This window comes from Ahaetulla prasina, chromosome 3 (genome assembly GCF_028640845.1).
Source record: "Ahaetulla prasina isolate Xishuangbanna chromosome 3, ASM2864084v1, whole genome shotgun sequence".
NCBI classification, from domain to species: Eukaryota; Metazoa; Chordata; class Lepidosauria; order Squamata; family Colubridae; genus Ahaetulla; species Ahaetulla prasina.
This window is the reverse complement of record NC_080541.1, coordinates 55495567-55522445: the sequence shown is the minus strand read 5'-3', so window position 1 is coordinate 55522445 and position 26879 is coordinate 55495567. Positions and strand designations below refer to the sequence as shown.

General features: G+C 39.0%; 1 protein-coding gene across 8 annotated transcripts in view; it reads right to left on the bottom strand.

The window, feature by feature from the left end:
* KCTD1 (potassium channel tetramerization domain containing 1) overlaps positions 1–26879 on the bottom strand; it is a 91735-nt gene that overhangs the window by 44710 nt on the left and 20146 nt on the right. For 2 of the 8 annotated variants that reach the window (XM_058176414.1, XM_058176413.1), the window contains exon 1: positions 11241–11946. The exons of 2 other annotated variants lie outside the window; for them this stretch is intronic. Coding sequence is in view for 2 of the 6 variants with exons in the window: in XM_058176412.1 (XP_058032395.1) it covers positions 8542–10431 (1890 nt within the window). In the remaining 4 variants the exon portion in view is untranslated. 4 more of the 8 variants (XM_058176417.1, XM_058176418.1, XM_058176412.1 and 1 more) reach the window with 4 other exon arrangements.

Below are 26879 nucleotides of genomic sequence, written 5' to 3'. Positions count from 1 at the left end.
GCAAGCATTATCTGTACAAAGGAAATAAGTTTGGAGCAGTCTAATCACACCTTTAAACATTTTTTGCCACATTAGTATGTGCCAACTGTCCATGAAATCATTATTTTATTTATCATAAAGAACTTTAATATCGAAGAATGCATGAAGTCAAAAATGAATTACATAAAATGTGCATCTATTGTATATTTGTACAATATTTGTGCAAATATTGTACAAAATGTACATTTATAAAATGTACATACATTTAAACATTTAACACATTTTTAACAATATTACATGTGTTTTACTACATGTTTATATAGTTATCCAAGATACTGGGAAAACTAATTATGGAAGAACAGAGGCATTCAAGCAATTTCACTCTGCCATATGCACTAGAACAAAGTTCTAGTTATGCCCAGGTATTACTGTATACATTATCTGGATTCAAGGTTTAGGCTAAGATTTTATTAACTATTATTTGTGGAACAGGTCACAATTGCATATACTGGCATTTTGCTAAATCAAACCAGGCAAACTGCATTGTGTCACAATGCAATATGAACATTTATTTATGAAATTTCCATAGTGCTTCAATACAGTAGACTCTAATTTAGTTAAGATGTGATGGTCATTCCTCAAAGTCAAAAGAAGTAGACATCATTTTGTGCACATTTTTACATAATATGCACAAAAACAAAAGCTAAGAATAATGTAGTTAAATCTATATTTAAGAGATCCATTTCTGTAATAGTTCTGAGTTACTGGTCTTCTTGAACATTAGCAGAAATGGAATAAGCAGGATTTTTTTTTACTACTGACAATTTAATTTTTCTCTGAATTAAAAAAACTGTTGGACTGACAAAACGATACATACCATTCATACTTGGCTACCAATAGCCACTTGGCTACTTGATTTACTGCAAACAGTAAATAAAAACATGTTTCAATTACACTTGCATAATGAAATATAATATGATATAATAAATCACCACAATCTCTCTCTGCTAGCTACTATGATTTGTAATGGAATTTTTAATCGATTAAAGGCCAAAAGCCAGGGGCTTCTCAGAACAGACAAATGCATAGAGGCTTGGAGATAAGTAAAAATGTGGCAATTAATTAATATTAATACAAAAACGCTAATTAAATTTGCAATACTTATTTTATATTGATATTTTTAAAATGATTTCTTCTAAATCTCGCGTCACTACGTCTTCATTATATCCAATTTGGGAGAAATTTCAACATGACTGAGTGATAAGATTAGCAAGAAGAACCAAAGGCCTAGGTATAGACTGGGTTAATGTAATATGCTTATTCATGGTTAATTATCTCTACTGAATGTTTTGGGTTCACCCACAGGGAACCATAGATAAAACATTAAGGCCAGTACATTAAGCACATTTTACTGTCATAATATCATCTCTTTTAATTCAGAGCTGATCCCTGTTAGAGAACTAGAGCGTAAGATCTCAGCCCTAATATTTAATATTGCTATAAATTGCAAAGAATGCTAATTCTGGAAAATTCCATTATCCAGACAATATGATTCAATCAAAAGTAGAATCACAATCTCATCAATGTAAAAAAAAACCAAAAAACTAAAAACTACTTACATATGTCACTAAGTGTTACTTTCTCTTTCTTTTCTTCACTACAAAATCTATCTCCCAAGGTATGATTAGTGAAGATGTGCAGGAGCTGTACACATGTGTTCTGTATGCCAAGTTCTTTTACTGCAGGGGTGGGCAATTTCCCAAGGGGCCACATGAGAAAGTAGGATTGCTGTGGAGGGCTGTCGCTGCCCCTGCTCTGTCACTGTCCCCCATCGCCACCTCTGCAGACTGGATAGGAACAACCTAATGTCCAGATCTGTTTTACTGGTAAAACATCCATGAGCAGAAAATAATGTTGTCAGTGACAACAAGAAGACAATTTTAGTTGACAGCCTCTGCCCATCTCTGTTGAAAGGCTTGGAGTATTCTTCCAGTTAGGGAACCTGCATGAAGAACAGGCAAAAACTATCTCCATCCTTTTCTCAGTTCTAGATCAAATATATTCATGAGAGTTCCTGTTCACAAAAGGGGCTTCAAGATTTACACCAATTCGTTGTGTCCAGGAGTAATGCTCCAAAGCATTGGGCAGCTCCTAATCCTGCGCATGACTATTTTTTTCTTGTAACATTATATTTCCTACTACAATGAAGTTGGTTGGGAAAAAGGGTTTTCTTTCAAATATATTCATGTCATCAATGCTACCACCCCATTTAAAGAAACAGTCTTATAAATCTGCTACTGCATTATACAAATAATAAATGCAGGAAACTTCTACTACTTTACCAAACCAGTATTCAAACATCAGAACTTCCTTCAAGTATACACTTTTTAAATTCCTTCAAATGACACTGAATCCAAATTGAACTGATATCATGTCCACAGAATTAACAACATATGGTCCATTAAACATTAACTGGTATACTAATATTTCAGAGCCATGTTCCCTGCCTTCTTCCCTTTTGAAAAAGAATAGAATACACATATTTCTGATATTACAAAAGGCAAGAAAAAAGAATAAAAAGTGGTAGAAAAGACAGGTCTTCCAAAGTGATTGAAAACTGCATAACTAATTACATACCAACTTCTAACACAATACTTGCTATTCTAGGGTTTGTTATCAAGTTTATAGCTCAAGGCAAGCAGACAATATAACCCTACATTCAGTTTAATTACAGCTCATGGCTTTTGCAGCAGTTGGCACATTTCAAAGAGTTTAGCCACTCATTTATTTCTAGACCATACATAAAATAAGGCATCTTACTGTCATAGAAATTCACCAATTAAAACTGAACATTTCCTGACCTCTTGGCCTCTGCGAAAAGAACTGAGCAAAAAAGAATCTTTTTCTACAGCAAAAGCAGAGAATCCTCATTTAATAGGCAAATGCTTTCAGGCACCTAGCGTGCTAGTCTGTGAAGTTTTGATATTTGTATACTGGGGTAGTAAATTATTTAACTATTTGAAAAAGTGGAATTTATGAGAAATCACTGCAGCGCACCTGATAGGTTCCACAGATTGTCTCAATTTAAAACAATATAAAATTAATAGTTTTATCCATTTTTAAAGAGAAATGTTGATGAACTATTATGACTGAAGTTGCAAAGAAATTACTTTAAGAGAAATACAATTACAAGTGAAAAGACTAAAATAACACACTAGAATGATTCACATGCCACCATTCTCCTGAACTTCATCATCTCAAATACTCTTAAAAGGGAGGATAGAAGTGTCACCTCTGCCCCCTTAGATATTTTTTTTTAAATCCACATATATCTAAATTAATTTACTATAATATATTCAGTGTGTGGTTATCTTTCATGATCACCTGTAAGTTTCAATTAGTCAAAATGCATTTACAGTACCGAAACTTCAGAGTTATTCATAGATCAAAATACATTAACTCTAACACTTACTTTACTAGCTCGCTATTTTTTTCTAAGAACCAGAGGTGCTAGCTCAGTCACTAAGATTTAGAACAAGTATAACTTTAAGGTAAGAGAATGTTTTCTTGTACAATTCAACCTGTTAGGGTTGGTGACCTCCAAATTCCTCTGATTGCGCAATGGCATCTATTGGGACTCCAGAAGTGTACATTCTCTGTCAGTGTTTGTTTCTGGACAGAGGTTCTTCCTGAAATAGGAATGGCCCTGCCCTGATGGTATTTTGAAGGGGCCTGAAAATCTGAAGAAGGGGCCCAAAAATTAAGGCTTTGTGTGGATGACTGAAGCCTATTTTAATTTAGGTTGTTTTCCTTTTTTTTCCTACCCTGCCATTTCCACACTTTTTTGCTTCTTGTTGCTTTGTCATGTTTTTCATGTTTTACATTGTTTGTAAACCACCAGTGTCACTGGAAGTTGAGCAGCCTATAAATTTAATAACAGTGTCAACTGCAAAAGGCAGTTTTACTTGGAAAAGCTTGTATTTTGTGACAACACCTTTAATATCATCAAACAACAAAATCTGCCTATCTCAGGTCCTGGGAAAGGACATGATAGGTTGATGGAAGTTCCACGTCTCGTCTAAAAATCTGGCTGACTGTGTAACAAACCATAATAATGACTGTGACAAAAGAAAGTACATCCTGCAATGATATCTTTAAGGCCATCAAACATCCACATCTGTCTGTCCCAGGTCCTTGGGAAGTACCAGGGAGGTAGATAAAAATGTCAAATCTAAACATCTGTCTGTGTGATGAACCATAGTAATCAGTAAATAAGCAAGAAGACTAGGACATTTTATATAATGGTACCATGACTCTGGAATAGACCTTCAAATGAAGTTTTTCAAGCTCACATTTAGCATTTCTTTTCACAGAAATTTAAGACAGTTTTGGTCTTCTAAATAGTTATAAAACTATTATAATGTTACATATGTTACTTAAAATTATTAAAATATTCTTTTAATACTGATCTCTTCTTCAGCATACTCAAGTACATAAAGCTTGTCAAGTATTGTTAAATGGTTAATGTAAAATATTTATGACCTGGGGCAAACCTGCTTTCCTTATATGCAGATCCCAACATGATAAAGCATTATTGGCATACTCTAGCAAAACAACAACTTGTCTGATACTTCCTCAACAGCAAGAAAAACATTTGTGACAAATAAGATGAAATAACATGCTCTCTCATTTCTTTTGCATACAAATACTGGAACAATCATTTACAACAATCATAAGAGCACATGGAAAGTGTAATGTCACTCAGATGGATTTCTATACCTAGCAATGCTTTTAAGTTGAAGGTATTCTTCAGTTTATGATTTCTAATAATTAAAATGTTAGAAAGTTTTTGTGCTTGTTAGCTAAAATTAGATAAACATTTTAATATGCCTTTTCAACATTCAACTGCTGTCACGTGGTTTCTATTTCACCCTTCATGCATGAAAGAATAAAGGAAAATGCTCTATTAAGGTCAGAACACATGACTTCTGAACTTTTAGCATACTTTCATATTGAGAAGTTTGTAATTATGTTCTGTAATAAAATTTCTGTTTTAAAAACTATGGTATGGTAACCATCCTTTATTTTATGCTAGAGTTACATTCTCTAAAACCTTTGCACAAAGCAGATTTCATAAAACAAGGAAATAAACCAGAAGGGGAAAAAAGATTGTGGGGTATAATATCAATTTTGTAACCCAATCGCATTAACAAATAAGCTAACAAATATGCTTTAAAAAGGCTTATTCTTAAATATTATGTTACTCAAATATATTTTCTTGCCTTGTTACTTATATACAAGTGAAAAACATTCTCTCCATCTTCCTACAGTTGATTTTTAATGTGAATGTTTATAATTGCAGATAAAGAGATAGAATGGATCATGGCACTACAACTATTAGCACTATTTGTTATCGCACATGGTAGTTTCATGGATTAATATCTTGTCTGAATGCTTAAGATTGACACCACTTATTACAACTTATCAACTTTTAATGTTGTAGGCCACCCAGAGCTGGTTTCAGGCGAGATAGGCAGCAAACAAATCTAATAACAAATAATAACCGTTTCTGGTGTTAGAAAGAACCTTTCCCTCTGGGGCATAGGGATTGGACAAAACGTTCATGACCACTTTGACTGCATAGCAATAGTACAGTAGTGGCTATTACAGGTATAAAAATAAGTCAGAAATAGGACACAATTAGAACAACTCAAACAAAATGGTAGATGTGTGGCTATGGGAACAAAGGGATGTGGAGCCTGGTATTGGAAATTAGTCAAGTGTTTTTTGGCAGGAAGAAGTCTTGGCACATTTCCAGACCTTTGATGCAAATTAACTATGCTAGTGTAAATTGCATAACATATTTTTTTCTGAAATAAAGTGAATGCTTGGGCAAAAATGATCTACTACATAATAGCAAATTTGCATAAAGCTAGAAAATCTTGTACATAACCATATACATGCTTCTCTGTGCAGATATAATTTACACAATGACTCCTAAATCTAATTGCAAATGGTGACTATTTCATAAATCTACATTACATATGTGGAAATCACTGTAATGCATGAAACCACTGCATTTTCCCCAGAAACTATAGAATTATCTTTACTTAGTGGTAATGCTAAAGAATCTAGTAAACACACCCACGTGCCTTTTCTTGCCCAGTAGAGTTAAATCAGAGAAACTAGTGATGGTTTGATTTCCATTCACAAATCAGAGCCATCAATATGTAAAAACTATTGATATAATGATCAATGCATAAACAGTATAAAGTCATCAAATTCAATGTAATATATTTGATTGGATATATCATAGCATAGGCACATTAGGATTAAATACCAATATTATAATAAATTAGATAATTATTAAATTCCTTAAGTACTTCTGGGTGAGATTTACCTTTACTGGTTTCAGATGAATTTAATCTTTTAATTCTGTTTTTGATTAAACCTAGGGAGATTGATTTACCTATAAGTAGCAGTAAGTATATTTTTATAGTTTGTCAATCAATAAAGCTTTCATTCTATGACCTTCAATATCTCAAAAGCCATCATGAAAGCAGCAATATGTGTCTATCATAGAATTCAGTGGCATGATACTTGAAGTCAATTCAGTTATGACCTGAAACATCTATGTTTCCAATTAAGGATAACAATTATGGGCCAGGTCATTTCTTTCAGTTAATGACCTGTTGCTGGCCTTTGGCAATACTTCAAAGCTATTAACCCAAACAGTCATTTATTTCTTTTAATGCTCAATGAAAATATCATTGTCTTGTTTATATTAAAAGGGAGAACATGTATCTATTATTATTGTTTCTATTTTGACATTTGTACTTAAATTAGTACAGCTATCTATAAATGTGACAGATTTTGCAGTTAATTAGGCAAAATTAATTGTGGATAATTAGCATTTTAAATTAAACCTCATTGCCATGCCCTAAATGAAGTATTTTTTAAATCTTTCCAATAGTTTTCTATAGAAATGGGCAAATAAGCAAATTAGCTTCATCTGAAAGATGGTAGTATTATTAAGCTATCTATAAATCTCATTAAATGTTCAATTGTTACAACAGATTGGGACAGGGGACAGGTACTATCAGTACAACATATGTTTTTATTTTATTTGAAATTACTAATTTAAACTGTTGGCATGAACACTGACTAAACCTCACTTTAAATATCACTCACTTTAGACAAGTTAGGTATATAGTTATTGAGTATAATTATGCATTATTAGATTAAAATCTATATAAATTATCTAGCAAAAATTATTCTCAGCTTAAAGAGCTTCTTCCTAATATCAGTGGTTTACACTAATGAACTAATTTTATTCCAGTATACTTGTTCAAAACAGATTTCCTTTGCATTATTAGCAGACATGCAACACAAGAACAAAAATATGAGAAAAAACATTTTCAGTTGTTCACAACTTCATTAATTGAAATACTTTTATGCAGGAAAACAGAATATTTCATATACCAACTTTACCTATACATCAGTGGATTTCTAATCATTTATGCTGTACAATACTCTACTTAAGTGGCTCCAAACTCTAAACTGAGAGGTCACATGTATTTCACGGAAGACAGATGCTGATGCAGCCATTCACAAAAAGGCTCTTTCTTCAGTCAGCCTTCAGGCTAGCTGATTAGTTGGCAAACTCCTCTGAAAGGGTCAGTTTGTACAAAACTGGTATTTCTACTCTGAAAATTGTTCTGACATGTTATATACCTGTATCCGCAGAGCACAGCTCTTTTAAAGCTCAGTTGAATGTGATTAACAATGAAGCCCAGATCACTGATAATAGGAAGAATCAACTGCAATGATTCTGATTTTTCAAATTTACTTTATGGATCTACAAAGAACAGTGCAATTTGATGCTATAGGAACCAATCTGATTACAATCAAAGTACTTAATATAATTCTTCAAAATAATCTACATACTCCATTTTAAAAAACTAAGAATGATTCTTGACATATCAACTGCTGAGGACTTTCAAACTTTGAAATTATATTACCAGCCACTGCAAGCAGAAAACTAATCAAGTTGCTCAATTTCAGATACATAAGTTTGTTAACATTTTGACAAGACTCTGTATAGATCCGATCCTCAAATTTTCTGAAATATTTCCCTTTTCTAAAATTTATAAAAAAGTCAATTTTCTAATAGGTACCAGTCCCATAACTTTCTCATAATATACACAAAGTTGTATGACTCTCTCTCGCAAAGATGCCAGACTTCCCAAGTCTTTTCTTCATCATCTGACGGGACATATATAATTATAATAATAAAAAACTCTGTCCAGTTTAATGATACCTAATGCTAAACGCAGTGAATCAGTACTGCCATCACAAGAGATGAAGGAAACAAGTAAAGTTCCCAAAGTTGCTTTAGCAGATACTCCAAAAAGCCTGCTTGAAATCAAGGGCAAACTCGAGAGCCATCTACTTTGGGGGAGATTTTTTTCGTTAAACCAATTGGCAAACCTAAGAAAAGGAGAAAAAAGGTGTGTATGTGGGGAGGGGGGGGGGAGGAAGAGACATTTTCTTTTTGGTTACCTGTGTGGGGGAAACCATTGCAGGTGAAATGACTGTGGGAGAGTTGGTGCTTCTCAGCCCGTTGGTTTCAGGTATGAGGAGAGACAAGGGGTCGTGTTTCACCGAGACCACCACCACGGCGGCGGTGTCGAGGGGCTCGGCAGGCCTGAGACAAAGTCTTTTGGGGGACGAGGAAGGGCCGCAGGCATCTCCCACTACCGCGGCCCCGCCCCCGGCAGCATACATGGCCTCATGGGAGCGCTTAGTCGGCACCAGAACAGCAGCCGCTTCGGCCTTCACGCTGGGGTGGTTGTCGCCGTCTTTGGGGAGAATGTAAGTGTTGTTGGCGGGAACGGGCGGGAGGCGGCCTCTGCCGTTAAGGCCATAGATACCTCTTCCGCCGGCGGCCCCTGAAGTCAGCTTGGTGCCGATGCCGGCGATACTGTTGAGGGTGGCTATGGAGACTGCGCCGATGCAGTGGTTAGTATAAGTCTTAGAAAGCTTGGCCGCCTTGGAGAGCATCTGCATGCGGGTGCCCAGCAGATTCTTGCCGATGGCCTTGTTCTCGTACCAGGTGACGTCGCCCTCGCTGCAGTGGTCCCGCGGGCGCTGAAAAAAGGCCTTGCAGAGAGGATTGCGCTTCGCCAAGTATTTCACAAAACTGGCGTAAGGGCAGAACTCCGTGCCGGTTTCGTACATGCGCGGCAAATTCTCCTCGTCGTTGCTCTCGGCGCGCTTTTTGCTCCAAGACGACGAGCGCGACTTGTGATACGGCCCCAGGGCCTTAAAGTAGACAAACTTGCGTCCATCCTCGTCCATGGCCAATCCGAAGGAGTCCTCCTCCAGCTCGCGCTGGTTCTCGCGGCCCCGAGTGCAGAAGTACATGCACGTCTCGAACCAAACCTTGTTCAGGAGCCCGAAGGGGCTCTGCGTGCTGAACACGTTGCAGGTGTAGAGCTTCCGAAGGTCAGCGCGCGTAATGGCTTGCTTTTGCACAACCGGCCCGGCGCCCTGCTCCTCCAGCTTCCGGATGACGGCGGCCAGAGTCAGGTTAGCGGCGCGCAGCTCCGGGTCCTTGGTGAGGTCGAGGGTGCGGCAATAAGGAGGTTCGTTGAGGTAGCGGTTGAGCGAGCTGCGGATGCTGATGAGCGACGACTTGGAGTAGAGCTGCCCGCTTTTAGAGCGCGCCTCGGCATAGAAAGAGCGTAACACGCGGCACAGCGCCCCCTTGTCCATGGTCTCGAAGTCGGGGCTTTGGGCTTTCTCGCTCAGGTACTCGCGGAAGATGCGCACCGCGTACCGGGTGGCCAAGCGCGTGTTCTCGCTCAGCCGAGCCCGCTCGGGGCGCTGCAGGAGCAACTCCGCCTCCGGGTCCGAGTCCTCGGCGGCAAGTGGTGCCACCGCTTTGCTAACGATCGAAGTGGCCATACCGCGGGCGCTCACCGGCACCGAGGGGGCGCCACCTGCAGCCGCCCCGATGGCCCCTGTGCCCCCTCTCCTGACTCCTCCGAGGCGGCCCCTGACGCTGCAAACAGCAGCCGCAGCTTTATCCAGCAGCGCCCTGGAGCCTTGGTCCATACGAATCATATGGCCCGGCTCCTCCTCAGGGTCCCACGCGAGTCCCATCATCACATCGTCCTCTTCTTCCTCCTCCTCGTCGTCGTCGTCCAGCAGCAGGATTCCCCCATCGGCGCCCTCCTCGTCCCCCGTTATCTGCACCTCCTGTATCTCATCCTCGTCCTCCCCGTCCTCGTCCTCTCCCGCGCTGCAATAGTGGAGAGGCCGATGGGGGCCACCCCGGCTGGGCTGCCGGTCCCCCGCATTGTGCTCACCACCTGCACCGCCACCACCGCTACCGCCCCCGGTGCTCCAGTCTCCGCCGGCGCCGCCGCTGCCAGGCATTCTCGCCATATTGCCGTCTCCCTGCCAGTCCTCGGGCAGGGCGCATGCGCTATATTGGACCGCAGCGCTGGAGAGCTTTTGTGTTTAATGACCTTCAGCTACCGGGAGGCAAAGCTGGGCTCTTAAAGGGGCCGCGCGCTCCCAGTGGCGGTGGCTGCTGTGCGATGAATGGGGTGGGGAAACAGGAGAGAGCCAGAACTGGGAAGGAAGCGTGGAGTGGTGGTGAGGACAGAGAACACCCAAATAGGCACAGCTGCTTCATCGTATGGAAAGCTAGTGTCTTGCATAAGGTTACTTTATATTGGCCCGTGCAAGCAACCCGCTTAAAAAAGACTGACATTCACTTACCAAAGCCTCGGTACGGTGCCAGCTGCCGTCAGTTAAGTGATGCCCGAAGAGCAGCACGGCAACCCCGGCACGCTCATTGCTTAGGGAGGCAGGGAAGAAGGGCTCCCCACTCCACACCCACCGGCGACTGAAGGAAAGGGATGGGTTAGGGAAAGAGCAGCTGTAGGAACGGCGGCGGCGGCAGCAGCAGCAGCAGGTGAGACCCACCAGGAGAGCGGGAGAAGAAAGGGGGCAGGCAGCTATACCGAACAAGGCAGCTCCTCCCTTTTGAATTCTGGCAGCCGGGCGCGGAAACACGGCATATTTCGCAGCCCCCGAATCAGCGGTTCGGAGTTGTCGCCAGCAAAGGAGAAACTTCTCGGATCATCATCACTTCGAAACGACTCCCCTACCGCCCCCTCCCTCAGACCATCCCACCAACCCTCCGCCTCCCCCCCCCCAAAAAAAAGAGGATTGCTCCGACTGCATACCAGGCGCGCCGATCTCGCTCCTCCTCGAGTTCACGGCGAAGGCATCGAGCGGTCTTCGACGAGCAGCCAGACGCGACAGGCTGCAAGCGGAGTCGAAGGCGGCAGATCACGCAAGACAGCGGCTGGTTCGTCCGAAACGAGAAGCCAAAGGGGACAGTCGAGCAGATCCCCGGCGGTTTCTCCGTCCCTCCCCGAGCGGCCGCCGTTGTTGCAGATCGGGAGGCAACCGAAGCCTGCGAGTAAACCGGGCTCGCTACAAAAGAAGCAAACCTGCTCGTTTCCTGGCTGGCGCTGGTAAGTCGAAGGAAGCCAGCAACGACTGACATAGGAAGCCGTCAGGGCTAGCAAAGCCCACACAGTCCGCAGCCAAAAGGCAAATCTACAGCTATTCCCCAGCCTGCGGGGACAGGCAGCTGCAACACGCGCGCACACACATAGGCTGTCTCTCTCACACACACAAACGCGCGCGCACACACATACACACACACGTGGCACAGCCTAGCCCTGCAGAACATCGCTATCTACATGGCTCGTTCTCACAGACGCTCGTGTTCGCCTCTTCTCCCGGTTCCCGCCTCACTTTCCACAGTCCTCAAAACCATTTCTAGCATCTTCCCTCGGGCCAGGCGGGACTCGGCAAGCCCTTGCATTGCCGACAGCCGCCCTCAAGTCAGTACCTGCTTGAAGCCCTGTTACCGAACCCCCCGTCGATTCCCCGCCAGCCCCAAGTTCTGTTTGCCGCACATTTCCAGAGGATGCTGCCAATCCTTCCTGCCCAACTTTCAGCAAGAGGGGCGTGCCGGCCGGCCTGCTTTCCTTCGATTTGACTCCTTTCGCTGTTTTACGACAGCGGAGGATGGTGCCCTTGGGCAGTGGGCTTCTCGACAAAAGCTACAAAGCAAGCCTGTGTGTACGGGCGTCCTCGCGGTTCCCTGCTGCGAGAGCAGGGGAAGCTAGTCTGAATTTGGGCGCTTGCTCTCTTTTTCCATACGCACAGAAGAGTAGACAGTACAGTATTTCCCACCACTCTTTACATAAACGCGCACTGCTCACAAACTTGGTGGTATCAAACTGACGCCACCGTGTCGTTGCGCTTCCTTGGATGGAGCAAAATCCCCTTCCACACACACTGACAACCCGCCTCCCGACGATGTGCTTCAGTGAACAAAATTGTGGGGAAATCTTGCTTAGCGGCAGACAAGTCACAACAAGCCAGCGCAACACCCCAGATATGAGTCACAGATAAGGACCGATATGACAGTTTATTGCTATTCTTTCTGATCCTTAAAATAGGCAAGAGATAATTTTAACCATACTTGAGTACAATTTCCATGGGTGTGCGCCTGTGAACGAGCCCGCGCGCGCGCGTGCGTTTGAAAAAGCAAAATGGAGATGAGTATTTTGGGAAAAGGTAGATGACAGCAGTTCAAGAAGTAAGTCAAAACACAAACTTACATGCTTGAGTTGATTTTCAAAGTTCAAGCAAAAAGGATAGTACTGTATCTATAAGAAATACTCATTTTCTTCCACAAAGAAATAATCCCATTTTGCAGTAGTGAATAAACAGAACCACAAAACTCAGTCTTTCCAGCAAAGCGAGAATAGCTTTGGAAGGCTTCTGGTAGGGTGAGAAAAGCTGTTTTCAAATTTGGAACAACTGTTTCAAACTTAGTGTAACACATGTTGAACTCACAATGTTTTCTACTGAGAATGTTTTGCATATGATTCAATATTTATATATTTTAACTAAATCACCTTTTTCTCAGCAGAGATTTGAACATGTAGTAGAACATGAGCCTAATTATATTTGGTAACTGCAAGGAGCTTCATCAGCCAGCAAACTTACTTCTAATGAAGATATTCCTATCTTAAAAAGATAAAAATAATATGAAATATTTATAGGGAAAGACTTTGTATTACAATGGAATTTTGCTATTTATAATTATTTGGTTAAAAAATTCATATAAGAATATTGTATCAACTCCCAATCATTACATATATGTCTTACAATTTATAACAATATTGTAATGCCAGGAAATTATTTATATACAGTAGAATGAAGTATATTTATTCATACAGTGATCTTGTTTTATTATGGGTTATTAAACCTGTATTAATATACAGTAGGCATAACTACTCATGCCATTTATATGTAAACCTGCAATAAAGAACCAAAAGAAGATTGGTTGAGAAGTATGTGATATGTGATGCATGAAACTTGGTGGCATGTATAGTTTGCTTTCATGAATATTGGCTAATGCCAATGGAAAGTTCCTGTCATAAGGAAAACCATGTCTGAATTATATTTTTAGTTGATAAAGTCAAACTGATACTCAAATACAGTAAACAGGTATTTAGTTTAAGCTTCAGAAAATCACCTTAATAAACCTGCAAGTTTCCAGGACGTGCTAAAATCTTGTATTAAAACAACTGAAAAGACCAAGGGAGAATAGCAGCATTGTGTCAGCATGTTCTTGTCTTTGCTCTCCAACAAAGGCAAAATTGATAGAATAAGAGACAGGTTTATTTTCTTAACACTTTTCCTGAGACAGATTATATTAAGCTTTTTAAAAAAGGCATTAAAAACCTGACATTTCAAACAGGTCATGTGCTGAAGTTTTTTGTAACCCTGCCATGTCATGACTGAAACTGGTTATAAAAAAAAGTACTTCCCCAAAGCATCACTTCATTTGCATATCTTGCATTCTGATCATTTTTATTAAGTTTTTAATGTAAGCTGGTTTGAGTCATCACCAGCATCATCATCACCCAGCATCACCCCAGAAGGAGCTCTTGGTTGGGTTTCCCTTACTGCTAAGGTCATAAAGGAACAGGGACTATAAGTACAATTGACAGAATGAGAGCAGGTGAGGCACTGAAGGCATGAAGTAAGGCAATTCACTTAAAAGGAACTCTAAACTCAAATCTGGAGGAACTCAAAAGGCAAATATAGACGTTTTGACAGCTTTTGTACTGTTGTCAACTCCCCCCCCCCCCACGCATACTCCCCATATAGACAGGGCTGAAAACATCTAGACAATTTTGGGTGCCAGATGATTATCTCTCCATGTCAAAAGATACAAGTTACTGGGATAAAAAAACTGAACTTTTATAAATAGGTCTGGAAACAATAGTCCAGATCACAAAAAAGGCTGGTCATTGATACTGTCTATACTAAAAGAAGAGTTCCTTTGCAGTTGAAGCATGGAATATGAGAAGCACAAACCAAGGGAATTTGAAATTCTTAAAGTGGAAAAGATGGATATACCTGTAAAATATGGTGCTTCGGGACACTTTAAGTATATATTGCAAGAACTAGAATATGAAACTTTAAGAATGGAGTGGCAATGATATTTAAAAATGACATCACTAAATATGTGCCTTGCTTATATAGCCCAGTAAACAACAGGATAATAGTTATTAGAATTAGTGGATATATAGAGAACAATAATCTTTTTGCTAAGCATTTTGGAGTACAATCATCATATTTACTCAATTGGCCAGGCATGAAGGCCAAAGAGATAATGAGGCGATGTCTTTAATGTTTTCTGGGATTCATGTGAGTCTATGGATCTTGATGAAGTGAATAGGATCTCTGTGAGGCAAGTTCTCTCCCTTCAGGCTAAATCCTGGTATAGCCTACCAAGGAAGAGATGAGGAGCTGGGTTTGTTGAATGCCTCTTTGAATGAAAAGTGAATGTCACCAGGCTTAAAGATGCAATAGCGCACCTTTCTCATGGATGCTCCTTCAACTCATTCATATTAGACACCTATCATTCTACAGAATTACCACTATTTAAATTATGAATTTGGGAGGGAAATTGTTAAATGGTAGGGCTGTACCCACAGGAGTTCTTGGATAAAGACCCTTTTCAGTCTGGATTGAGGTTTTGGCATGAGATGAAAACTATATTGGTTATTCCTGTTGATCGCAGTGGGACTTAGATTGCTCTTCGGTCTTGTTGGACTTTTTCCATTGTCTGTGATATATAGATGCTGTGTTGTACTATCAACAAGGATTGAGAATGGGACACCATTTTTCAGTGGCTGATCACTCTTGAGCAAGTGTTGCCAGAATTAGGGAGGAAAGAAAAGTTGAGCCCTTGGTGATTCCTTTATTGAATGCCCCATTGCTCTGCCCTTTCTGTCATACTATTTCACATCTACCTGAAGCTGCTGGAAGAAGTCGTCCATTAATATGGGATGAGGTATGAGGATGCTGCTGAAACCCAGTAGTACGGTGAAGGAAGATTGGACCTAATATCTGAAAACAGCAAGCACTTGGAAGAGAAATGTTGTGACCGAGGCCCAAATAGTGATTACCAAACACAATACAGGCCTGAACAAACTTATTTTATTAAAACAGCTGAGAATTAATCCATTCTCGGCTTAGTCCAAAACAAATTCTTCATAAACAATCCTGCAGCCTTATCACCAACCTTTGTTGTCTTTGGCAACCTGCCAAAGGCTTTTCTAGGCAAAAACCCCACAAAGTCCAAGAGATGCTGACACGAAGCAATGGAATCAACATTGCTTTTCCACGAAGAACCCAATGGCTCGTTGCTGCTCTTTTAAACTTTATGAGAGTGGCCAATCATCTTCTGGCCTTACTCGCAAGTCGCCCTTTTTGCTTCAGCTGCTCTTGCCTTCTGGCAGCTCTTCTCATGTGTGCACTAGGAACAGGTTCCTCCTGTTCCTCTGCCTCTCTGCTGTCTGCCTTTGGAGGCTCCAGAGTCCATGCATTGCTCCCAGATGGCCCTGGCCCCATCTCTGCCTCCGACGCAGAGCCCTCGTCCGGGCCTTCCCCTGACTCCAGGACTGTCCCATTGTACTCCCCAACCTCCTCACTGTCTGACTCCACTGCCAGGTCCACAGGCTGCTGGCAGACCACAAGAAGAAACAAATTCAGGTCTAATAGTAACAAGATGAAGTGGCTGTTGATTCAGAAGCTATTCCATACTAGAATGATTCCTGATTTGATTTTGGTTAGGGTTGCATTCCTCCTGAAAGAATAGGTTTATTCTTTATCCCCTTGGTATGGGAGGGTTAATATTTATTCATTGCTTTTCATATTTCTTTTGCTTCTATGGAGCCTTCATAATGAACTAGAAGTTAGTGGAAGCAGAGTGGTTAAGAATAGGAAAGGTTAGGATAAAACTGCATATCATCATACTATCTAATTAACTTAGAAAGTAAATATAAGAATAAGAATATAAGACTGTATCAAGCTTAGACAAATTGTGCAGTTAAGGATATTTCTCTGACAACCAAAGATCAAAATAATTAAAGCACTGGGTTTTCCAGTTGTAAAGTATTGTGAAAGTTGAACATTAAGAGAGAAAAAGAAAGCATGCATATTTTTCGAAGTATAAGACAGTTTTTTCTCTCCTAAAAGAGGCTGAAAATTTGGGTGTGTCTTATACTCCGAATGTAACCCCGCATAATGCCCAAAATGGCTACCCAGAACAGCTGCTGCCCTCTCTTACCCCTTCCGCACTTTGCCTGCTTTAGTCACTGGAGCTTCCTCTGAGGATCAGGTGTGCTTTTGAAGCTGTTTTTCATCCCTAACCGTGCTTTGCCTGCTTTTCTAATTGCTGCTCCCTCCAACAATCAGCTGTGCTTTAGAAGCACAACCCCAATCAGCCCCAACCTCAAAACCAGTGAGCGAACTAATGTGCTGGGACTAGCCAGATGGAATACCTGGTAGGCAGAAATTCCCCCCCCCACACATTTTCCTCCCCAAAAACTAAGGTGCATCTTATACTCTGAAAAACATGATATCTGGAATATGGAAATCTTTACTAAGACTCTCATAGATTGCAAAAAGAAGTATGCTTCCCAGACAGAATAGTACATAAGTAGAAACTTTGCACATACAATGTGGGTTTATGATGGGATAGAAAAAATGAATGCTTGGCAAGATTGACAAAAATAGAAGAAAGGAAAGATAACTGCCAAGGTAGATAAGCCAGATGGATGGCTCAGAAATATCCTTGGAACAGACTTATTGTAATTGTTACAGGTAGTCCCTGGACAAATTGAAATATTGGGCAATTGTCCATATAGTTACTGGAGTTTGGTATTGACCTCATAGCACCTAAATAACAAACTTCCTCCAAAAAAAAATCAAATACACTGGAACTTAGTAATAAGAAAAATAACACTGAAGCCTCATTAGGGGTTTACTACCATTGATATCAAGGAGTTTTCCTAGATGATTTCCTTGATAATCTTTACAGGAATCAGTGTGGGGAGGAGGTGAGCCAAAGCTCTCTACAATAAATATTAAAGTTTTAAAATTAAGAACATGGTTTGTGGACAAACAAAACGAACTCATGTTCTTTACAGTGTAGAGTTTTATTCCAAGTTTCTAAGATGAAACATGAAATAAATTATTTCTTCAAGTTTAAAAACTGACTCAATTAATAAATGAAAGAACAGAATGGAATATGAATGCTGTAAATTTTATCTGCCAAAGCAGTGGTGAATAATATTGCAACACATTTTTGTGGGTGAATGGGTGATAATTGGTTGTTTGCTTAACAGTATGCCTGGAACTCATATGAGCTGAAGATTTACAATTGGGCAATTCATTTCACCTTCCAATCTAGAGCAACAAAGCTTGTGTTTATTTATATTTGTATTTTGTAAGCCAAAGCTTTATTTTTATTACTGCTTGCTATTTATTTTATATTCCACACAATCACATTAAAATGATCATACATTTATAATTGCCATAATATGCAGTTTATAGAACTGAAACAGGAAAATTACACTTGATCTATCTCAGATCTGAAGCACTATTTTCCCTTCAGGTTTGAATCTGAAGGAGGAGCGGATAAAAAGCAAATATATGAAGCCAAGATGTGAACTTTAGAACTGAATGTGAAGTGCACATCTTGACTTTATATACTGAATATTTGATTTTTCTCTTCTCATACTTTATGATCTATAATTACCGCATTTTCCGTATTTTCCGCACTATGACGCATCGGACCATAAGACACACATTAGCTTTAGAGGAGGAAAACAAGAAAGAAAAATCTGCCTCTGCGTCCCAGCATCCATCTGCATCCATCTGCAAGTGTCCTTGCAGCAAATAGCAAACAGCCTGGTCAGCTTCAGCACATTATTGCAGCCCCAGCATGTGGCTCATCAGGGCTCTGCTCCATTGCACCCACCACTGGTCAACTGAGCTAAGCTGCTGCCGCTGCTGGCAAATGCTGGAACCTTCGCTGCTGAGCAGCGGATTGGTGGTTGGATTGGCCTCCCGGAATACCACCAATCACCTGTTCTACGCGGAGGGGATTGCCACTCACTGCTGCCATTTGGCAGCAAGTGGCGGCGATCCATGCCACCTAGAACAGCTGATAGGCATTCACTACCGCCACACCAACCTCCTTCCCCTCCGCTGCAATATTTGCTCTGTAAGACACACAGATATTTCCACCCACTTTTGGGGAGGGGAGTGAGTCTTACAGTGTGAAAAATACAGTAATTCTAGGTTTTTCAGCTACCTTCTTGTTCCTCCCTTTCCCTCCATCCCCAGTTTTATTTTTCATTTTGCCCAATGAAAACGATTCAAAAGATTGGATGTTTGATTGTTCATTTGTTTGTTTGTTTGTTCATTCATTCATTCAATATCACCTTTTTATTAATAACTCAAGAGCGTGAACATACTTAATTCTCTTTGCTTCTCCTATTTTCTTCACAACAAACCTACAAGATAGATTGGGTTTAGAGAGAGTGATTGGTCCAAAGTCAACAGTTGGATTTAGATTAATCATTAGACCCGTAGCCCCCAGCCTTTTGGGCATCACGGACCGGTTCCATGGAGAGAGGTTTCTCCATGGACTGGAGGGATGCGGTGCCTGCATCCCATGGATGGGCTTCGCTCATTTGCACGGCCCAGTTTCTGACATGCCACAGACTGATGGCGGTCTATGAACCGTGGAGTGGGTGGGTGGAGTGGGGACCCCTGCACTAGGCCAAACTGGTTTTCTTTCTTTTTCTTTTTTAAATGTTGTCTTTATATTAGCATAATAAAAGTATTCCTGTCCAATAGTGCAAATTTTTGGAAAGTTGCTGTTGAAATTATTAAGAACATAAGGAGGTTTGATAGATTAGATTAGATCAGTTATATTTAGTCCAGTACTATATGCCCCATGGTGGTTAACTGGATGCATAGTTTCTCAGCAGTACTAGTATTTAAAGTATATTGCCTGTGATGTACTGATAGGCTAAATTTCCATGAATTTGACCAATCTTCTTTATAATTATATGAACTGATGGCTAGCACCTTATTTGATGCCAGTGAATTCCACATATTGATTATAAATTAGATAAAGAAAGGCAAAAGTAATTTATTTGATGTTGGATAGGGAATGAATGTTATATCCATTATTATTTTTGTATTTTATGATGTTATATATTTGCTTTGTGAATTGTGTACAGTATCAATAACAATTAAATATTTTATTCTTTTTGATGATCTGATCTTATAACATTGAACAGTAAGAAGCTGACCTGTTTCATTGCTATGAGTTGACAGTTATGTAGACTGAAATAGTTATAGAATCTTTTTCATTGCAAGTTCTAAGTTCATAGGAGCTGCTTGTAAAATAAGCAAACGACAATTATTAATCTCCAAGAAAAACACAATGTTGCAATTAAAATTTGCAGCTGTATATTGTATCCATTAACACATCTTGGGAGAAGATGCATTAAATTATGTCAAATTATTTATTTTAGACTCCTGAAGCATTTAAGACATTGTGTATGAGGTTATTTCTATAATTCAGCCAATCATAGTGAAAGTTACCTAATATCAAGCCAGACCTCTAGCTTTTTGTTATTATTATTAAATATGCAATAACATATATAAGGGCTGCTATTTTAATGTATCTTTATAACATGAGCCTTGTTTTTAACTGTAACATGTTATTACTTGCTTCCTATAAAACTCTTAAGGCCTTAAAAGTATTATTTCTCCTTAAAAGTTATTTTCCCATGCACTCTGGATGTTGGTGCAAGAAGCAAAAGTTAACAGGACTTGCATACCATTTAATAAATGTATAAAAAGGGAATCAGTTTTTTAACTACTGCATGACAAGTAACAAAAAACAAAACTATTCTATGCACAGCTATTTAGGCTGCAGAGTTCCACCAATTTACATTGGCAATATTAACAGAATTTCAGTATTTGTCATATTGCTGTACCTAACATTTTTTCAGTTTAGAACTACTCATTTTAAAAAGATCACAATATTAAGAATATGTGATGAATGATGTAGTTTGAAAATAAATCACTGCACAATGTAAGAAATAAGCATATTTATCACAATATTTTTATGCTATGATAGATAAAACCTATTCAGCCCTACCTAAAACTTGCCACTATAATGCTTTCTTACTAGGGAATGTGTCAAATAGCCAGATGTTTTTCTTTTTAAGCATAACTGTAAATAATGCATCAACACCTGCCGTCATATAGAAAATTTTGCTTAAGAAACAAACCAACGCTGTATATAAACTAAGTCTTTAAGGATACTGTAGTCTCACTTCAAACAAAAGGGTGATGTGAAAAACATTTCAAATTAAAAATACTTAAAATTCAGAACAAGAAATAATCAAAACATCTGTTTCAAACTTGGGACAGAGCATTTTAAACTTAAAACAGTTTGAATTTCAATCACTTTCTATTGAGAATGTAGCCTTTTAAAGTCTGGGTTTTTTTTTAAGTTTAAGATAGTTGCAACTATTTAAATGATGTTCCAAGGTTAATGTAACCATGTTTTGAGCTCCGTATAATCAAAACATTTCCAGAATCCTTAAAATGTAGGACTTTGAACTTGAAACATTTTGAATTTGAAACATTTTGCATACTTCTAAGAAAGGTTTTTTCTTGATCCACATATCTACAAAGCACAGTTATGTGGTTGATAGTCTATAAAGATATCACAAAGTCCTGGAAAAATAAATGCAATTGGATTCATTCCTTGTGGAAAATCCTGAAAAGGAACTAGAATAGTTCATCCATAAACTTCTGACCTTCTTCCTATATATGGCATTCTAGGCATACATAGTATTCATCAAACCAGACTCTGAAAGTCTATAGAAATTATTTAATCTTAAATCCTTTTTTAGTGCGCTATGAAATATATGAACCATTACAAATGTCTTGTAATGTCTGCAGCACAAATTCTCATGGGGAAATAGAATGCACAAAGCACTATTTGGGTAGTCACACCAAAATTACAAGCAGTAAAAAAAACTGTTGTAAAAGAAGATGTTAAGCCATTGAAATCAATTATCTAAGACATGCATTTTTCTCTTAAGACCCAAGAGAGCAGGGAGGAGGAGATGACAGGATTTTGTCTTTCAAACTGCTATTGACCTATAAACTGCTTAGGGGAATAGAGGTGAATAACATTTCAGGGGTAAGACATTTATGTGAGGGAAGATCTAAATATTTTTATGTCTGAAATAAGCTATTCAAATGGATAATCTGAACCGGTCTTTCATCAAATCAACACTGAAAACATATAATTCTCCCGTTTGATGATGTACTATGCATAATATTACTTATTTTAATGCTGTGATAAATAAGAAAGATGCTGTTAATTGCTGTTTCACTTCCAGAACTGTTATTTTCTTCTAGATTTGGAATTCTATATCCTCTGATATGTTTAGAGGAATTCAGATCCATGGTTTAATAACAAAAATTATAAGACCCAAACCTTCATAATTGGTGATACTGAGATCTACCAAACACATAATTCACTGCAGCTTCATTGCAATAGTTCCTAAATTTCACATTTCACTTCTGGCACAAACTGACTATGTGCAGGATCTCAATGGCACCTTCTTACCAACATGCTGATAAGTGTTAATCCAGTTTACCAATCCTAGCAACAGGGTTCACACAACACAAAAAAGTCCAAGCAAACCACATTTAGCTTAGCAGTATGCATGAACCTTACCAGAGTATTACTTTAATGTTGCCCCCCTATTCACATAATCTAGAGAGCCACACTGTGGGAGAACGAAGTTGGGGTTGCTGTTTATTTCTGGGGAAAGTAGCTGCAATCATGCAGAATACTTCCCACTCCCACTTACCCAGATATAGCTAATCTTATTTTTTCTTTATTGCCCAAAGGGCAGTAAATATTTAAAGATCCAGAAACCTGCAAAGAGGTGGGCTCATTCATTTATTCCCCCATTCACAGTTTGCTCATAAGCATCCATATCAGTATTCCAGGTGTCTGGCTAATTGAACATTTCAGGAACTTGCCGATATCCATAGGTAGCTTCAGCATCCCAGGCCCTTAGCGTACAAAAATGCAGTGTGTAGCAGAAAAAGAACAAGCAGATAAGGAAGCAAGAAGCGATGTCTCAAATGTATGACTTATTCCAGGCAAGCAAGAGACCTATCCTTCCACGTCCAGGTCTACAAGCTATTTGGTAAGCAGCCAATTGTGGTACTGATATGGAATGTGGTATGATTCCTGCCTGGAACTTACCTTAGAGCTTGGCTGGAGCTTTGTAGCAACCAGAAGAAGGGCAACCACACTGAGGCTACACCCAATCCAGTGGTGAAATCTGAACCGGTTTATTACTGGTTCGCTGGCTGCGCATGCGCGTTGTGTGCTCATGTGCAGTGCCTACCACGCACCAAATGCAAGTTGCGCGCATGTGCAGTGCACGCCAAAAGGAGGCATGGGAGTAGAACAGCGCAAGTGGGGAGGGTGATCAGTTGTGGCGCGCGATCTTTTTTTTTACTTTTAAAAGTAAACCAAAAAAATGCTTTTAAAAGTAAAAAAAAAAGTTCTGACGGTCGCATGGCTCAGCTGTGATCGTCAGAGCCTTTTTTTTTACTTTTAAAAGCATTTTTTAAAAGAAGAGGCAAGCGGGCGATTGGGTGGGTGTGGGCGGGGGTGAGGCAGGGATTTTTGCTATCGCTTCTCCGAACCACCCGCCACCATTGCTACCGGATTGGACAATCCGGTCCGAATTGGGAGCATTTCACTTCTGACCCAATCCCAACAAGCACAGAACTTTTGGAAGAAGGCAACAGATGCCACTTTACAGATTTTAAACTTGTACTTATGTACAAGGATTAACCATCAAATACTTATTTATGTAGCTATAGCAAACTGCAAGTAGGGGAGTGGAGTTAACTCAGGGCAATATGTGTGGTACAATAAAGTACTTCAAAAAGTAATTTTCTGTCCTATGATATGAAGCTTAAAAAACAAAGACCCCCCCCTCTCTCTCTCTCTCTCTCTCACACACACACACACACACACACACACACACACACACACACGTTTCAAAGTAAGACATCTTTGAAACACTGAGCAGCTAAATTGTAAATGTATAGACATGCAAAATAAAGGTAATCTTGTAGGCGCCTGACAAATCTGGTAGATTAGACAAAGAGATAGAAGCAAGTATTAAAATAATAAGAAGGCAAAGGTGGGAATACAAAGCAAACCTTACAGTGACTCCTTCATTTTTCCTTCCTACCTTCCAGTTTCAGAGAGAAAGGTCATCTGAACAATTATATGTGGACAAGGAGTCAAATGATTGCATTGTTTCCACTGAGAGAAAATTAGGTTATCTTGGAGCTTGAGGGCAAGAAAACCCGAGAGTTTTAAGTATAGCTCACAGACCTGGCATCAGTGCTTCTATTGCCATCGCTTGTCAGAGATCAGAAGACAAACAACACAGGTACTACTTGATCTAACCAGGGCACAAACCATATGCGAAGAAATCAGTAGAATTTCAGCTACAAAGGATAAAAATCAAATGTATGCTCAACAAATGTTTTTTCCATAAAAACACAAGAGCTTGCAAATACGCTTTTGTAAACGTCATTAAAATACACAGACAAATTAAAGTCTTTATGCCTGGTTCAAAGTGTGTCCACTAAACCAACATACCGGTAAGTTGTAAATTTAAGAAACAAACCAGGAAGCAACAGTGTGCCGGCTAAGAGAAATAGAATGCCATAAAAAAGCTGCCTTCAATATAAACCGGAGCAGTCATCAATTCCTCATTTTGTTTGCTGCAAGTTCACTTACATATTTCAGTTCAGATTAAGACACCTATTTTATTTTAACCTAGCCTATACGGATAGTCTTCAATTTATGATTGGTTGTTTAACTACCGTTCAAAATTACAACACACTTTTTAAAAAAAGGAGCTTTGATCATCCTTTAAGTTACAACTGCCCCTCCCCCTGCAGTCATGCAATCTAATTTGGGGAACTTGGCAACTGAATTTTTTAAAAAACTCTTCAAATTATATATTTTAAATAAAAAGACCTATCCTTCACCAACACTATTCATACAATTTAGGATTTTGCATTAGATTTCCATTTTTTAATCTAGGATATAAAACAATAAAGAAACCTCTACCGATATAGCAGTATATGTAAATATAGTGTTTTGATATGGCCTATAGGCTAATCAATAAATTAAGTAAATAACATGCTGAGGCGATCAGAAAAAATGACAGTACCTACATGTTTCTGAACATCCATTGTGTATTCAATGTCTTAGATCAATCACATAATCAACAGCCAAGGAAGCTCCACCTTCTACTTCCTGGGTATCATCACAAGCAGAGCATGATTTTCTCCATTATTCAGAAGAATAAGCTGATTTAGCTGTCCAAATTACAAAGAAACATAGATAAAAACAGGACATGCAGCTCTATTTCTCTGATGGATTTCTCTTGGCTGGTGCATTCAAAAGAACCTGTGAGTAAATGAACTGGGATTCATTCACCCACCCATATCAATTGTTGTGGTCTGTATGTACATTTCTGCTTATGAGCCACAAAGTACTGCCATATAGTTTGGCAGACAGAATGATCAAAATTAGTCTGCCTGACTTGTTTCAACCTGCCCCAAGTTAAAAATAGCACAATGACTATGTTTCCTTAATACTTGAAATTCAGCAATAAGCTTAGTATAAAATCTAAGGGTCGAATGAATATCTGGCTGGTTGATTGGTTATTCATTTATTTGTATTTATGTATTTTCTTCATCATAACTTTCCCCCTCTCAAGACTGTTGTTAGGTAGTCTGAGGTAGATAAAGTGATTGTCTCAAAACAACCCAATGAATGAATGACATATTCTAAAATAGCTGAACATGTCCCGAAATAGCTTTACAAGAATCATGAATGTTCTGGTAATTCCAGTTTCATTGTCACAATGAGTTCTCTATTGTCTTTGAAAACAACCAAAAATGCCAAATGATCCAAGAGAATGTGGTAGAATACTCTTACATCAACAATTTATCTCAAAGTTTTGGCAGTGGTTTTGTTCCTGTTATCACTACAGATTATTTCCGCTACAGTATTCACATCCAGCTTTCTGTTAAGAACATGAGCATGCAAATAAGTTATTGTGTATGCAACCAAACCACAGGATTCTTGCCAATTCTTTTATTGTAATGAAGTAAACTTTCAGTTAAGATGTTAATATTAACATCATTATAAACCAATCATCTTGGCTACCTTGGAAAAAATACTTTTCTTTAATATTTAAAAAAAAAATTCAGTGACTTTTAGGCTCCTTCAGTCTGACTGCTCTCCTTTCTGATTGCTACAGCTATTGAAGAAGGCACCAGGAGCTCTACTGTTTCTATTTCTTCACGTTGAACATGCTCAATTGTTTCAAAAAGCTTATGAAAACCATACTAGAGAAGTCCTAAGTACTCAGATTATATGGCTAACATGTCAGCAGATATTTTAATGCCATTGTATTATTTATCTTTACTATTTAATTTACACCTCAGCTTTCTACTTATCTGACAATCAAGGAAGATTGCAGAAATAAATATAATAGCCACACATGGTAAAGCCCTATTTTAAACATTCGTATGCTTTTTATAACATTCCTAAAATTAAAGAAAAGTTTTTGATTTCAGAAGTAGTTTCATCAGTATGTAAAATGTAAAACATAAGCTACATTAAAATATACAAATTCATGCAGTTTAATCTACTAAATGCTTGAAAAATAAAATACGTTTATTCATAGTTCCACCTGAATATTTTAAGCTATTTTTTTAAGTACTATTTAGTCTGATCATTTTACCCTTGAACTGAGTTGTATCTACTTATTTGATATAAACATGTGACTTGTTAAGCACAAAAGCCATAAATGGTAGATTCATTTCATGTAAGGAGAAATATGTGCATAAAAGATTTCCATCTTTTTCATAGCTACAATTCAAAACATGCAACATGGTTCGATAAATCACAATTTAATGCTTACTCCCATATAAATGAATATAAAATAAGACCACATATATTTTTCAATAAATGTCCAATCCAACTGATAGATCACAAAACAAAGTCACAGAATTATAATACCTCACAACTTGGCATTCTTCAAGGTACTATTTGCATTATTTTCAAAACTGAACTACATTGCTAGAACATTCCTACATTCAGTTCTGATTACTTAACCACTCCCCACAGATGTCCATTACCAACCACAAGGACAGAATACAAAACATTTGTTGCCATAGTGCCATGGGCATTGACAGAGTGGGTCAAATTATGAAATACCCATTGTGACATCAGAATACAAACTCCAATTCTTTTGTTTTTATTGCAATGTTGC